This window comes from Tachypleus tridentatus, chromosome 12 (genome assembly GCF_004210375.1).
Source record: "Tachypleus tridentatus isolate NWPU-2018 chromosome 12, ASM421037v1, whole genome shotgun sequence".
Taxonomy (NCBI): domain Eukaryota; kingdom Metazoa; phylum Arthropoda; class Merostomata; order Xiphosura; family Limulidae; genus Tachypleus; species Tachypleus tridentatus.
In genome coordinates, this window is record NC_134836.1 from 116,799,228 (window position 1) to 116,812,457 (window position 13,230).

At 32.8% G+C, this 13,230-nt stretch overlaps 1 protein-coding gene across 1 annotated transcript in view; it reads right to left on the minus strand.

Annotated features, from left to right (window-relative positions):
- The window catches only part of LOC143235740 (calcitonin gene-related peptide type 1 receptor-like), a 65,407-nt gene that overhangs the window by 26,074 nt on the left and 26,103 nt on the right, over positions 1 to 13,230 (minus strand). Inside the window, exons 2-3 of the mRNA XM_076473946.1 lie at positions 11,107 to 11,241; positions 9,422 to 9,510 (exon numbers count right to left, since the gene is read on the minus strand). Coding sequence (XP_076330061.1) covers positions 9,422 to 9,510; positions 11,107 to 11,241 — 224 coding nt within the window. The remainder of the gene's footprint in view (positions 1 to 9,421; positions 9,511 to 11,106; positions 11,242 to 13,230) is intronic.

The following is a 13,230-nucleotide window of genomic DNA, read 5'->3' on the forward strand; positions in this document are numbered from 1 at the left end:
CGCGACCGAGATTCGAACCTGCGATCCTCAGTTTACGAGTCGAGTGCTTTAACCACCTGGCCTATCTACGTTAGCCGTTCATATTTATCACTTTCATCGTTATAATTATAATGAGAGCCAGTATAATTTTGAATGCTCTGTAACATGCTATATGAAATCTTCATAAGTTTACTGAAACATTTCACACATTTTCAATAAGTGTCAGGCTATAGGCAACTGTGGTAATACAGCTTCTCACCTGTAACAGGTGATCACAGGTAGCTCAACAACTGTGGCAACCCAGTTATCAGTTGTTGTCGAAGTAACAATTTCGTGATCCAGTTATCAAGAAATTTGGTGATCCAGTTTCACACTGTTCTCGAGTTATCAAGAAGTGTGTGATCCAGTTCATACTGTTCTCTAGTTATCAAGAACTGTGTGATCCAGTCCATACTGTTCTCTAGTTATCAAGAAGTGTGTGATCCAGTCCATACTATTCTCTAGTTATCAAGAAGTGTGTGATCCAGTCCATACTGTTCTCTAGTTATCAAGAAGTGTGTGATCCAGTCCATACTGTTCTCTAGTTATCAAGAAGTGTGTGATCCAGTCCATACTGTTCTCTAGTTATCAATAAGTGTGTGATCCAGTCCATACTGTTCTCTAGTTATCAAGAAGTGTGTGATCCAGTCCATACTGTTCTCTAGTTATCAAGAAGTGTGTGATCCAGTCCATACTATTCTCTAGTTATCAAGAAGTGTGTGATCCAGTCCATACTGTTCTCTAGTTATCAAGAACTGTGTGATCCAGTCCATACTGTTCTCTAGTTATCAAGAAGTGTGTGATCCAGTCCATACTGTTCTCTAGTTATCAAGAACTGTGTGATCCAGTCCATACTGTTCTCTAGTTATCAAGAAGTGTGTGATCCAGTCCATACTGTTTCAGAGCTGTTAAAATTAAAATCTATAATTTTGCTAACTTATCAAAACCTCGAGTTGTTCTTCAGTTTGATTATTCCCAGTTTATTAACTGTAACCATAAGTTGAACCATTAATAGCTTTAATCAAATATTGTATTCTTATTGGCTGTAACCATTAGTTGTACCATTAATAGCTTTAACCAAATATTGTATTCTTATTAGCTGTAACCATTAATTGTACCCTCAATAGCTTTAACCAAATATTGTATTCTTATTAGCTGTAACCATTAGTTGTACCATTAATAGCTTTAACCAAATATTGTATTCTTATTAGCTGTAACCATTAGTTGTACTATTAACAGCTTTAACCAAATATTGTATTCTTATTAAATGTAACCACTAGTTGTGCCCTTAACAGCTTTAACCAAATATTGTATTCTTATTAAATGTAACCAACCATTGTATCTTTATTAACTGTAATTAAGTTGTGAGGTGTAACTGACTATTGTGTCTTATTAAATGTAACCAATTATTAAAAACACATTTTTTCAAGTTTAACCTTAATCAACGGTTAAAATTAAATGAACCTGACTATCTGTTTAAAGTGACGTTGAAGTAAAAACACAAACTCAATGGAACGTTTCGTCGGTGTGAAATATCTCAGCTCGAGAAGAGATCTGTTTTAACCGTTTCTTAGTAAATGTTTTCTTGACGTATTTTTGGTACAACAAAAACATTTGCTCACAAGTTAATTAGTTGCTACACTTATAAAGCTTCTAGTAAAGTAGCTAAAAAAACAGTCGCCATGGACGAATAATTATTTAGTTTGTTCAAAAGGTGTGGTTTACAATGAGCAAGCGAAAATATTAATTATATTTAGTAGACAAATATACATAAAAAAGAAATAACCTCTACGCTTTCAAAAAGCAATAATATTTAAGACAACAATACTATTTAAAAGTTATCGCTCGATGGTGTTGAAATTCGTTCTAAGTAACTATGAACTTAGAACAACAACAAAAACCATAATTTACGGTAATATTCTACACTATGCCTCTGTAATTTGTCTTTCAGAAAAAAAAAGTCAAATTAATTAAAGTACTATGGCTCGTTTGTTTCTTTTGAATTTCGCGCAAAGCTATACGAGGGCTGTATGTTATAACCGTCCTTAATTTAGCAGTGTAAGACTATAGAGAAGGTAGCTAGTCATCACCACCAACCGCCAACTCTTGGGCTACTTTTTCATCAATGAATAGTGTCATTAAACGTATCATTATAACGCCTCAATGGCTGGAAGGATAAGTATGTTTGGGGTAAGGGAGATTCGAACCCTCGATCCTCACATTACTAATTAAGCACCCTATCCACCTGGCCATGCCGTACTAAGTACTGTGATTACAGTTGTCATTAGATTTATAGAAGGATACATTTCTCTTTGTTGCAATAAACGTTTCTAGTCTGAGTCGCAAGTAAGGCCGGGTGTGGTCTTTTAGTTAATTTGCCGTGGCTTTAAAGACGAAGATTCTCGGTTTGCAACCCGTTTCATGAAATGCGATCAACACATTGAAGCAATGGATTTACTGTAAGTTTCATGTTTCACTCTTCGTTCAGACAGGAGTAACTAAAGTGTTAATGGTGGATAGCGATGACTAACTGTGTTCCCTCTGATGACAAGATTAAAAGTAGGGTCGGCCACGAACAGATAGCCTTTGTTGTTACTTTGTTCGAAAATTCTAAACCAAAATAAACTTGTTATAAATATTGTGGTTGAACTGATTTCTGCAATTCTACATATTCAAGTATTCATATAATTTTAAACGTTTACAACCTAATATTTAAGTTAGAAGTTTATTTGGAGACTAAATACTTAGAAAATAGTTTATAAATGCTCACTATAAATTTACAATACAGTAAGTATTGTAATATTCTTACACATTAATTGTCTGTTTAACATGTAGCAAAGGAGTAACATATTACGACAGAGGGCGCCACACAGCACACGGAAACAACACAGTTAAATTCAGAATAACAACGGTGATTCACTTACTTGATAATTGACCTAGTTTATTGTTATGCTCTTAGCTACGGAAGGGGATATCTGTGACATGCCAGTCGCGAGTTTCGAACTCCAAATTACACCCTCCTTAAGCCTATCGCTGAGTCACCGAGAAAGAATTGTTTAGCAATTCATACATTTTATTGGAAGTATTAACTTAAGCCACAAGATTAGAATACTTTACGGTAGACATTCAGAAGTTACCCGAGCAAACAGATGAGAAACACATTTGGACACTTCTCTTGGGAGAGTCCCCCGGTGGGACAGTGGTAAGCCTTCGGATTTACAGTGCTAAGATAAATGGTTCGAGTCTCCACGGTGCACACGGCAGTTAGCCGTAAGTGGCTTGCTATAAGAAGGACATACTGTGCTGGGAAAAGAAATATTAGCCACACGACTATTTTATAAAATTCAACAAGCGAAGTACAGAGTGCCAGTTTTAGATAAAAGCGCCACCAGACGGTCATAGTGTCAAATGACACAGACAATTTACATGCTGTATTCGTTTCATTGAAATTTTATTCATATATAATAAACATATTCATCGGATGAGAAATGTTAACTAATTTCAAACCAGTTTATTACATGATAAACAGGAGTTCTTGCAAAACGACACTTATTATTAGCGAACAACTAATTTTATTACATTGTATAATAAGGCCCAAATTATTGTAACAAAAAAACAGTTTATTATATCACACATTACAGGATAATACGTTCGGTCTTCAGTCGTTCTTTATGTAACATTTTATTATAACATGAATCAATGGTCAATTTGTTATTTTAATGAAACGTGTATTAAAGAATCGTGAGTCAGAGCACGTTCCAAAGAGATCACGTGCTGTAAAAATGTTTGGTGCTCTGTTAAAGTATTGCCTTTAAGGATATAAAATTACACCATTAATTTAGCGACACGTGATATATGCAACACCCCTCTCTAGATCTGATTGGTGTATTTAAACAAAGACAAAAGATCTGTTTCATCGGAATCCACGAGCCGTAACATTATCATTTACTTTCCCTCGTACAAGGACGTTAAAGTTTCATCAGTTACATTCGTCTCTGACGGTAAAGGACGGTTTCACGTGATTTACAGCACGTGCTTCAGGAAAATCTTTGGTTATTGGAAGTTATTTAGGCTATAGTAACGACTGGTGTTACAACTTGTTGTTAACACTATAGTAACAACTGGTGTTACAACTTGTTATTAACACTATGGTAACGTTAAATGTTACAACTTGTTATTAACACTATGGTAACGTTAGGTGTTACAACTTGTTATTAACACTATGGTAACGTCTGGTGTTACAACTTGTTATTAAGACAGTAATAACTTTAGGTGTTACAACTTGTTATTAAGACAGTAATAACGTTAGGTGTTACAACTTGTTATTAACACTATGGTAACGTTAGGTGTTACAACTTGTTATTAAGACAGTAATAACGTTAGGTGTTACAACTTGTTATTAACACTATGGTAACGTTAGGTGTTACAACTTGTTATTAAGACAGTAATAACGTTAGGTGTTACAACTTGTTATTAAGACAGTAATAACTTTAGGTGTTACAACTTGTTATTAAAACAGTAGTAACGTTAGGTGTTACAACTTGTTATTAAGACAGTAATAACTTTAGGTGTTACAACTTGTTATTAAAACAGTAGTAACGTTAGGTGTTACAACTTGTTATCAAGACAGTAATAACTTTAGGTGTTACAACTTGTTATTAAAACAGTAGTAACGTTAGGTGTTACAACTTGTTATTAAGACAGTAATAACGTTAGGTGTTACAACTTGTTATTAAGACAGTAATAACTTTAGGTGTTACAACTTGTTATTAAGACAGTAATAACTTTAGGTGTTACAATTTGTTATTAAGACAGTAATAACGTTAGGTGTTACAACTTGTTATTAAGACTATGGTAACGTTAGGTGTTACAACTTGTTATTAAGACAGTAATAACTTTAGGTGTTACAACTTGTTATTAAGACAGTAGTAACGTTAGGTGTTACAACTTGTTATTAAGACAGTAATAACTTTAGGTGTTACAACTTGTTATTAAGACAGTAGTAACGTTAGGTGTTACAACTTGTTATTAAGACAGTAATAACTTTAGGTGTTACAACTTGTTATTAAGACTATAATAACGTTAGGTGTTACAACTTGTTATTAAGACAGTAATAACGTTAGGTGTTACAACTTGTTATTAACACTATGGTAACGTTAGGTGTTACAACTTGTTATTAAGACAGTAATAACTTTAGGTGTTACAACTTGTTATTAAGACAGTAGTAACGTTAGGTGTTACAACTTGTTATTAAGACAGTAATAACTTTAGGTGTTACAACTTGTTATTAAGACTATAATAACGTTAGGTGTTACAACTTGTTATTAAGACAGTAATAACTTTATGTGTTACAACTTGTTATTAAAACTATAGTAACGTCTGGTGTTACAACTTGTTGTTCAGACTATAGTAACAACTGGTGTTACAACTTTTTGTTCAGACTATGGTAACGTCTGGTGTTACAACTTGTTGTTCAGACTATAGTAACAACTGGTGTTACAACTTTTTGTTCATATTATGGTAACGTCTGGTGTTACAACTTGTTATTAACACTATGGTAACGTTAGGTGTTACAACTTGTTATAAGGACAGTAATAACTTTAGGTGTTACAACTTGTTATTAAGACAGTAATAACGTTAGGTGTTACAACTTGTTATTACGACAGTAATAACGTTAGGTGTTACAACTTGTTATTACGACAGTAATAGCGTCAGGTGTTACAACTTGTTATTAAGACAGTAATAACGTTAGGTGTTACAACTTGTTATTAAGACAGTAATAACTTTAGGTGTTACAACTTGTTATTAAGACTAATAACGTTAGGTGTTACAACTTGTTATTAAGACAGTAATAACGTTAGATGTTACAACTTGTTATTAAGACTAATAACGTTAGGTGTTACAACTTGTTATTAGGACAGTAATAACGTTAGATGTTACAACTTGTTATTAAGACTAATAACGTTAGGTGTTACAACTTGTTATTAAGACTATAATAACTTTAGGTGTTACAACTTGTTATTAAGACAGTAATAACTTTAGGTGTTACAACTTGTTATTAAGACTATAATAACTTTAGGTGTTACAACTTGTTATTAAGACTATAATAACTTTAGGTGTTACAACTTGTTATTAAGACTATAATAACTTTAGGTGTTACAACTTGTTATTAAGACTATAATAACTTTAGGTGTTACAACTTGTTATTAAGACAGTAATAACTTTAGGTGTTACAACTTGTTATTAAGACTATAATAACTTTAGGTGTTACAACTTGTTATTAAGACTATAATAACTTTAGGTGTTACAACTTGTTATTAAGACAGTAATAACTTTAGGTGTTACAACTTGTTATTAAGACTAATAACGTTAGGTGTTACAACTTGTTATTAAGACTAATAACGTTAGGTGTTACAACTTGTTATTAAGACAGTAGTAACGTTAGGTGTTACAACTTGTTATTAAGACAGTAATAACTTTAGGTGTTACAACTTGTTATTAAGACAGTGATAACGTTAGGTGTTACAACTTGTTATTAGCACTATGGTGATGAAATACTTTATAAAGTAAATCACACACGGCGCTAGAACTTTCGTTTCGGACAGAATTGTTACATTAAGAACAAGGCCATGCTTCTGGAAACGTTAAGGTAAGCAATGCAGCTGTTATGGGCCGAAGTTGTTACATTAGGCCACGGGATCGAAACTCGTTACTGAAAATGCTTGTTCTTTCAGCAGTGGGGGCGGTGGAGTGAAACGTGATCCCAAAAACTGGTGATGGGTGATGTGGATTAGTTGCTTTCCTTCATTTTTATTAATCTTACATTAGGAACGGCAGTTAATCCTCGAGTAGGTTTGGTCTAGAATTTAACAATCAAACAATACATTAGATCATTTCATTACATATAATATGTGAGTAATGCACTAAACTATATGGTTTTCTGTTTTGTAATTTGATCTTCAAACCTGTAACAATTTGCTTCTGTTTTCCTTTTTACTTGAAACTTGTAACAATCAATCTGTTTTCTTTTTACTTGAAACGTGTAACAATCGATCTGTTTTCTTTTTACTTGAAACGTGTAACAATCGATCTGTTTTCTTTTTACTTGAAACTTGAAACAATCGAACTGTTTTCCTTTTTACTTGAAACTTGTAACAATCGATCTGTTTTCTTTTTACTTGAAACGTGTAACAATCGATCTGTTTTCTTTTTACTTGAAACGTGTAACAATCGATCTGTTTTCTTTTTACTTGAAACTTGAAACAATCGATCTGTTTTCCTTTTTACTTGAAACTTGTAACAATCGATCTGTTTTCTTTTTACTTGAAACTTGTAACAATCGATCTGTTTTCTTTTTACTTGAAACTTGTAATAATCGATCTGTTTTCTTTTTACTTGAAACTTGAAACAATCGATCTGTTTTCTTTTTACTTGAAACGTGTAACAATCGATCTGTTTTCTTTTTACTTGAAACTTGTAACAATCGATCTGTTTTCTTTTTACTTGAAACTTGTAACAATCGATCTGTTTTTTTTTACTTGAAACGTGTAACAATCGATCTGTTTTCTTTTTACTTGAAACGTGTAACAATCGATCTGTTTTCTTTTTACTTGAAACTTGAAACAATCGAACTGTTTTTCCTTTTACTTGAAACTTGTAACAATCGATTTGTTTTCTTTTTACTTGAAACGTGTAACAATCGATCTGTTTTGTTTTTACTTGAAACTTGTAATAATCGATCTGTTTTCTTTTTACTTGAAACTTGAAACAATCGATCTGTTTTCTTTTTACTTGAAACTTGTAACAATCGATCTGTTTTCTTTTTACTTGAAACTTGAAACAATCGATCTGTTTTCTTTTTACTTGAAACTTGTAACAATCGATCTGTTTTCTTTTTACTTGAAACTTGTAACAATCGATCTGTTTTCTTTTTACTTGAAACGTGTAACAATCGATCTGTTTTCTTTTTACTTGAAACGTGTAACAATCGATCTGTTTTCTTTTTACTTGAAACGTGTAACAATCGATCTGCTTTCTTTTTACTTGAAACTTGTAACAATCGATCTGTTTTCTTTCTGATACGTTTAATATTCTCTTTGAAGTGTTATGTAAAACATTTGAAACGTCAGTCTGTTCTGAAGAGTCATGTAATAAATGTAACACACCAGTCCCTTCTGAAGAGTCATGTAATCAATGTAAAACATCAGTCTGTTCTGAAAAGTCATGTAATAAATGTAACACACCAGTCCCTTCTGAAAAGTCATGTAATCAATGTAAAACATCAGTCTCTTCTGAAGAGTCATGTAATAAATGTAACACACCAGTCCGTTCTAAAGAATCAGGTAATAAATGTAACATACCAGTCCCTTTTGAAGAGTCGTGTAACAAGTGTAAGACATCAGTCCGTTTCGAAAAGTCATGTAATAAATGTAAACATCAAGCCGTTCTGAAGAGTCATGTAATAAGTGTAAAACACCAGTCCTTTACGAATGTTCATGTGACAAATGTAAAGCATCAGAGTAGTTTTATTGTCATGTTTACAAGTTAACATGTCCTATATTCGGCCTGGGAACAAAACGTCCTAAATGTTCTGCCACAGTTGAACAACATGAAAAGTTTGCTAAACAGACGTATGACCCAAGAAAGAAAAGTAGATAGATTTAGAGATATTTATCTTTTATTACATTATCATCTGATAAGCGCAGTAGCTACCCTGATGAATACGAAACAAATATCTTAGATTTGTTAGATATTCTAATTCAAACTAACTTGATTAAAACATTTAGTCTTAACCGTTCTTTACAATCAGGTACTTTTTAGCCATGAGTTCTGATCCAGATACTATTTATGTTTTTTTTTTTTTTTTTAATTTTCTAAAATTCATTGATAGTACTGGTTGGGAATTCTAACACGTCTAAATGTTATTATTTATCAATATTGTTTTTAGTAGTATACTTTCATTATTAAGATTGTATTGCATCGTTAGTATAGTACAGATATTTGAAAGCAATCTAAATATCCTAAGCTGACTGAACCTCGTAAGATATTAGTGGGTTTACTGCCGAAAACGTCGTTAACAGCGAGGGCACCCAACTGATGAAGGATTCTAATCTTTATAAGTAAAAATGTAGGAAATGTATATTTAATTACCTTCTCTGATAATAGACATCTAAGAAAAGTGAACTTAGTTAGTTACACTGGTGGCCACGTTGATTTGAAGTTTCACACTAAACGCACCGTTTACTCTTGTCGTAAGTTTTAATTGTTCATTAATTTAGTTTATCATATAAGAAGGTTTTGATCAGGTTCATTAGAGAAATATACATTCATATAAAATGGTTTCTGAACTTTGAAACTAAAGTGAAATTACTTGTCATTAAAATTCTCTCTTCACATTTTTTACCTGATGCAAGAGGTGGACACATTGGGTGTAGTTAGTCCAGTTCCCCCAAGTCCACTGACCAGTGTCGTCACAGAGTCTAAAGGCATGGGCTGAAAGAAGTCACTTGAGATAAGTTAAAAAAAAATATTCAAGAAACGATAGACACTTGACGTAACCACTTAACATTTGTTATCATATATTTTACTGGATATCTGTTTTTACAACGGGTAAGAATATTTACTATTGTTGAAATAATATATTTTAAAGACCTGTTCTGTTTAAACATCAAATCTTCTTTAGTCAAAATCAACTAGGATAGAACTGCGAGTTCAGTTAACTCATTGTATTTACTTATATAACAAAATACACTGTTAAGCAAAGATGCCAACGAGTCTATTTCTTTATTTGTTAAAATAACTTTCGATAGAATAACTTATTTAGAAAGCATCGTGTTAGGGGAACACGATACTCAAAAATGAAATAAATACTGGTGTTAGTATCATGGGTGTCCACAGGAATGTTTCTGAGGAGAGAGAGTCTAAAGCAATATGACATATATATATCACAATCAAGTCTGGTACTCTGTAGTGTAGGTCATCCTGACTCTCCACCTTTCTCTGACCTAGACACTTGGATTACAGTCACCCACCTTATACACCTGTGACTACATCCGTTGCCATCTCAGTCACTTGTGACTACACTAGTCACCCTCTTAGTTAATGGTGACTATACCATTGACTCTCTCAGTCACTTGCGACAACATCACTGATCCTTGGACACTTCTGACTACATCTGCCATCTCAACCACTAGTGATTATATCACTGACACTCTCCTTGTGTCATTAAATTGTTAAACTGTCCCAGATGTTCTCCCACATATTTCCCACTTGTTATCAAGTGTTCCGTTCCATCTATACTCACTACATGATCAGATAATGCTATTTGTCTTCCACGTACTTTAGTTGTCGATTCTATTTTTGTTCGTGTTTGTTGTAGAATTTTTTTCATTTGTTTTCCGGTCTTTACAGGAAACTAATCATTCTACACAGAACCATATTCCGATCGCAAAAGGGGATTTTTTTCATTTGTTTATTTATTGTCCACGATTCGCAACTGACATCAACATTGGTTCCATGTAGTAGCTAAGAACTCTGTTGTACTTTTATATGTAAAGAAATATGTTCCTTGTTTTCTAAAAGGTCTACTGTTCCTATCTCTCATCCATGGTTAGTATTTGCTGTTTTACACATCGTTTAAGAAATATGAGGAAAACGATATTTGAAATCTCTCTCCATCTCATTGTTCACCAGTCATGATTAAATTTGATTTTCATTTGTTGTTTTTTCCACTTTTTGTGAGCAAATGGATACAAAAAAAATACTGATAATTTTGGATTTTGGGAAACGTCTGATAATTAGAATAATAAAACGTGTTTTTACAGACCAGAGAGTATGTAAACTGTTCATATCTGTAGTTTTTATTCTGTAACAGACAGTCTTCTATCTATGGTTGGACAACCTTTGGTAACTGAACTATTGTTTTCTCTGTAGGTAACTTCTCTCTCGATGGTAGAATGGGGAATTCTTGTGGATATTTATCAGATTTATCAACATTTGGAGATTTATATGTTGAACCTTTTATGTTTAGTTATCATTTTCAAGGAGTATTAAAAATCGAATTATTTTGAGAAGTCAAACAAAGCTTACCTCCTTCCTTGGGATTTAGATCTATAGGAACATCATGATGGTCAAAAATTTCGTGACAAGGTCTTGATACCAGTTCTCCGGCAGGGGTCGTTGGCCAACAGTAGAATTCATCCCATATCGTAGGACAAGCAGGTCCTGTTAAAAAAGAAACAGAGAAACACATACAACGGTAGCTTTGAAGAGATTGGACTACAGTTTTTATACGATGTAGAAATAAACCAAAGACAGTGAATAAGTATCAGAAAACTCTAACACTGGTGTGTGAAAAAGCTAGAGTCACGGTAAAAATGGATTCCAGGACTAAACTAGATTATTTTAGTTTCTGTGTACTCAAAGAACACAATCGTAATTAGCAGGGACAAAACTACGAATTATATAGAAGCATATGTAATGAACAGGGACGAAACTACGAATTATATAGAAACATGCAATCAACAGGGACGAAACTCCGAATTATATAGAAGCACGTGTAATCAACAGACACGAAACTTTGAATTATATAGAAACATATGTAATCAACAGGGACGAAATTCCGAATTATATAGAAAAATATGTAATGAACAGGGACGAAACTCCGAATTATATAGAAATATATGTAATCAACAGGGACGAAACTCCGAATTATATAGAAGCACGTGTAATCAACAGACACGAAACTTTGAATTATATAGAAACATATGTAATCAACAGGGACGAAACTACGAATTATATAGAAACATGTAATCAACAGGGACGAAACTCCAAATTATATAGAAACATATGTAATGAACAGGGACGAAACTCCGAATTATATAGAAACATATTTAATAAACAGGGACGAAACTCCGAATTATATATAAACATATGTAATCAACAGGGACGAAACTCCGAATTACATAGAAACATATGTAATCAACAGGAACGAAACTACGAATTATATAGAAACATATGTAATGAACAGGAACGAAACTCCGAATTATATAGAAACATACGTAATGAACATAAACGAAACTCCGAATTATATAGAAACATAAGTAATCAACAGGAATGAAACTCCGAATTATATAGAAACATATGTAATGAACAGGGACGAAACTCCGAATTATATAGAAGCACATGCAATCAACAGACACGAAACTCCGAATTATATAGAAACATATGTAATCAACAGGGACGAAACTACGAATTATATAGAAACATATGTAATCAACAGGGACGAAATTCCGAATTATATAGAAAAATATGTAATGAACAGGGACGAAACTCCGAATTATATATAAACATATGTAATCAACAGGGACGAAACTCGGAATTATATAGAAACATATGTAATGAACAGGGACGAAACTCCGAATTACATAGAAACATATCTAATCAACAGGGACGAAACTACGAATTATATAGAAACATATGTAATGAAAAGGAACGAAACTCCGAATTATATAAAAACATATGTAATCAATAGGGACGAAGCTCCGAATTATATGAAAGCACATGTAATCAACAGGGACGAAACTCCGAATTATATACAAACATATGTAATCAACAAGGACGAAACTCCGAATTATATAGAAGCACATGTAATCACCAAATATGAAACTTTGAATTATATAGAAACATATGTAATCAACAGGGACGAAACTAAGAATTATATAGAAACATATGTAATCAACAGGGACGAAACTCCGAATTATATAGAAACATATTTAATAAACAGGGACGAAACTACGAATTATATAGAAACATATTTAATAAACAGGGACGAAACTACGAATTATATAGAAACATATTTAATAAACAGGGACGAAACTACGAATTATATAGAAACATGTAATCAACAGGGACAAAACTCCGAATTATATAGAAACATATGCAATCAACAGGGACGAAACTCCGAAGTATATAGAAACATATGTAATGAACAGGGACGAAACTCCGAATTATATAGAAACATATTTAATAAACAGGGACGAAACTCCGAATTATATAGAAACATATGTAATGAACAGGGACTAAACTCCGAATTATATGAAGCACATGTAATCAACAGGGACGAAACTCCGAATTATATAGAAATATATGTAATGAGCAGGGACGAAACTCCGAATTATATAAAAGCACATGTAATCAACAGAGACGAAACTC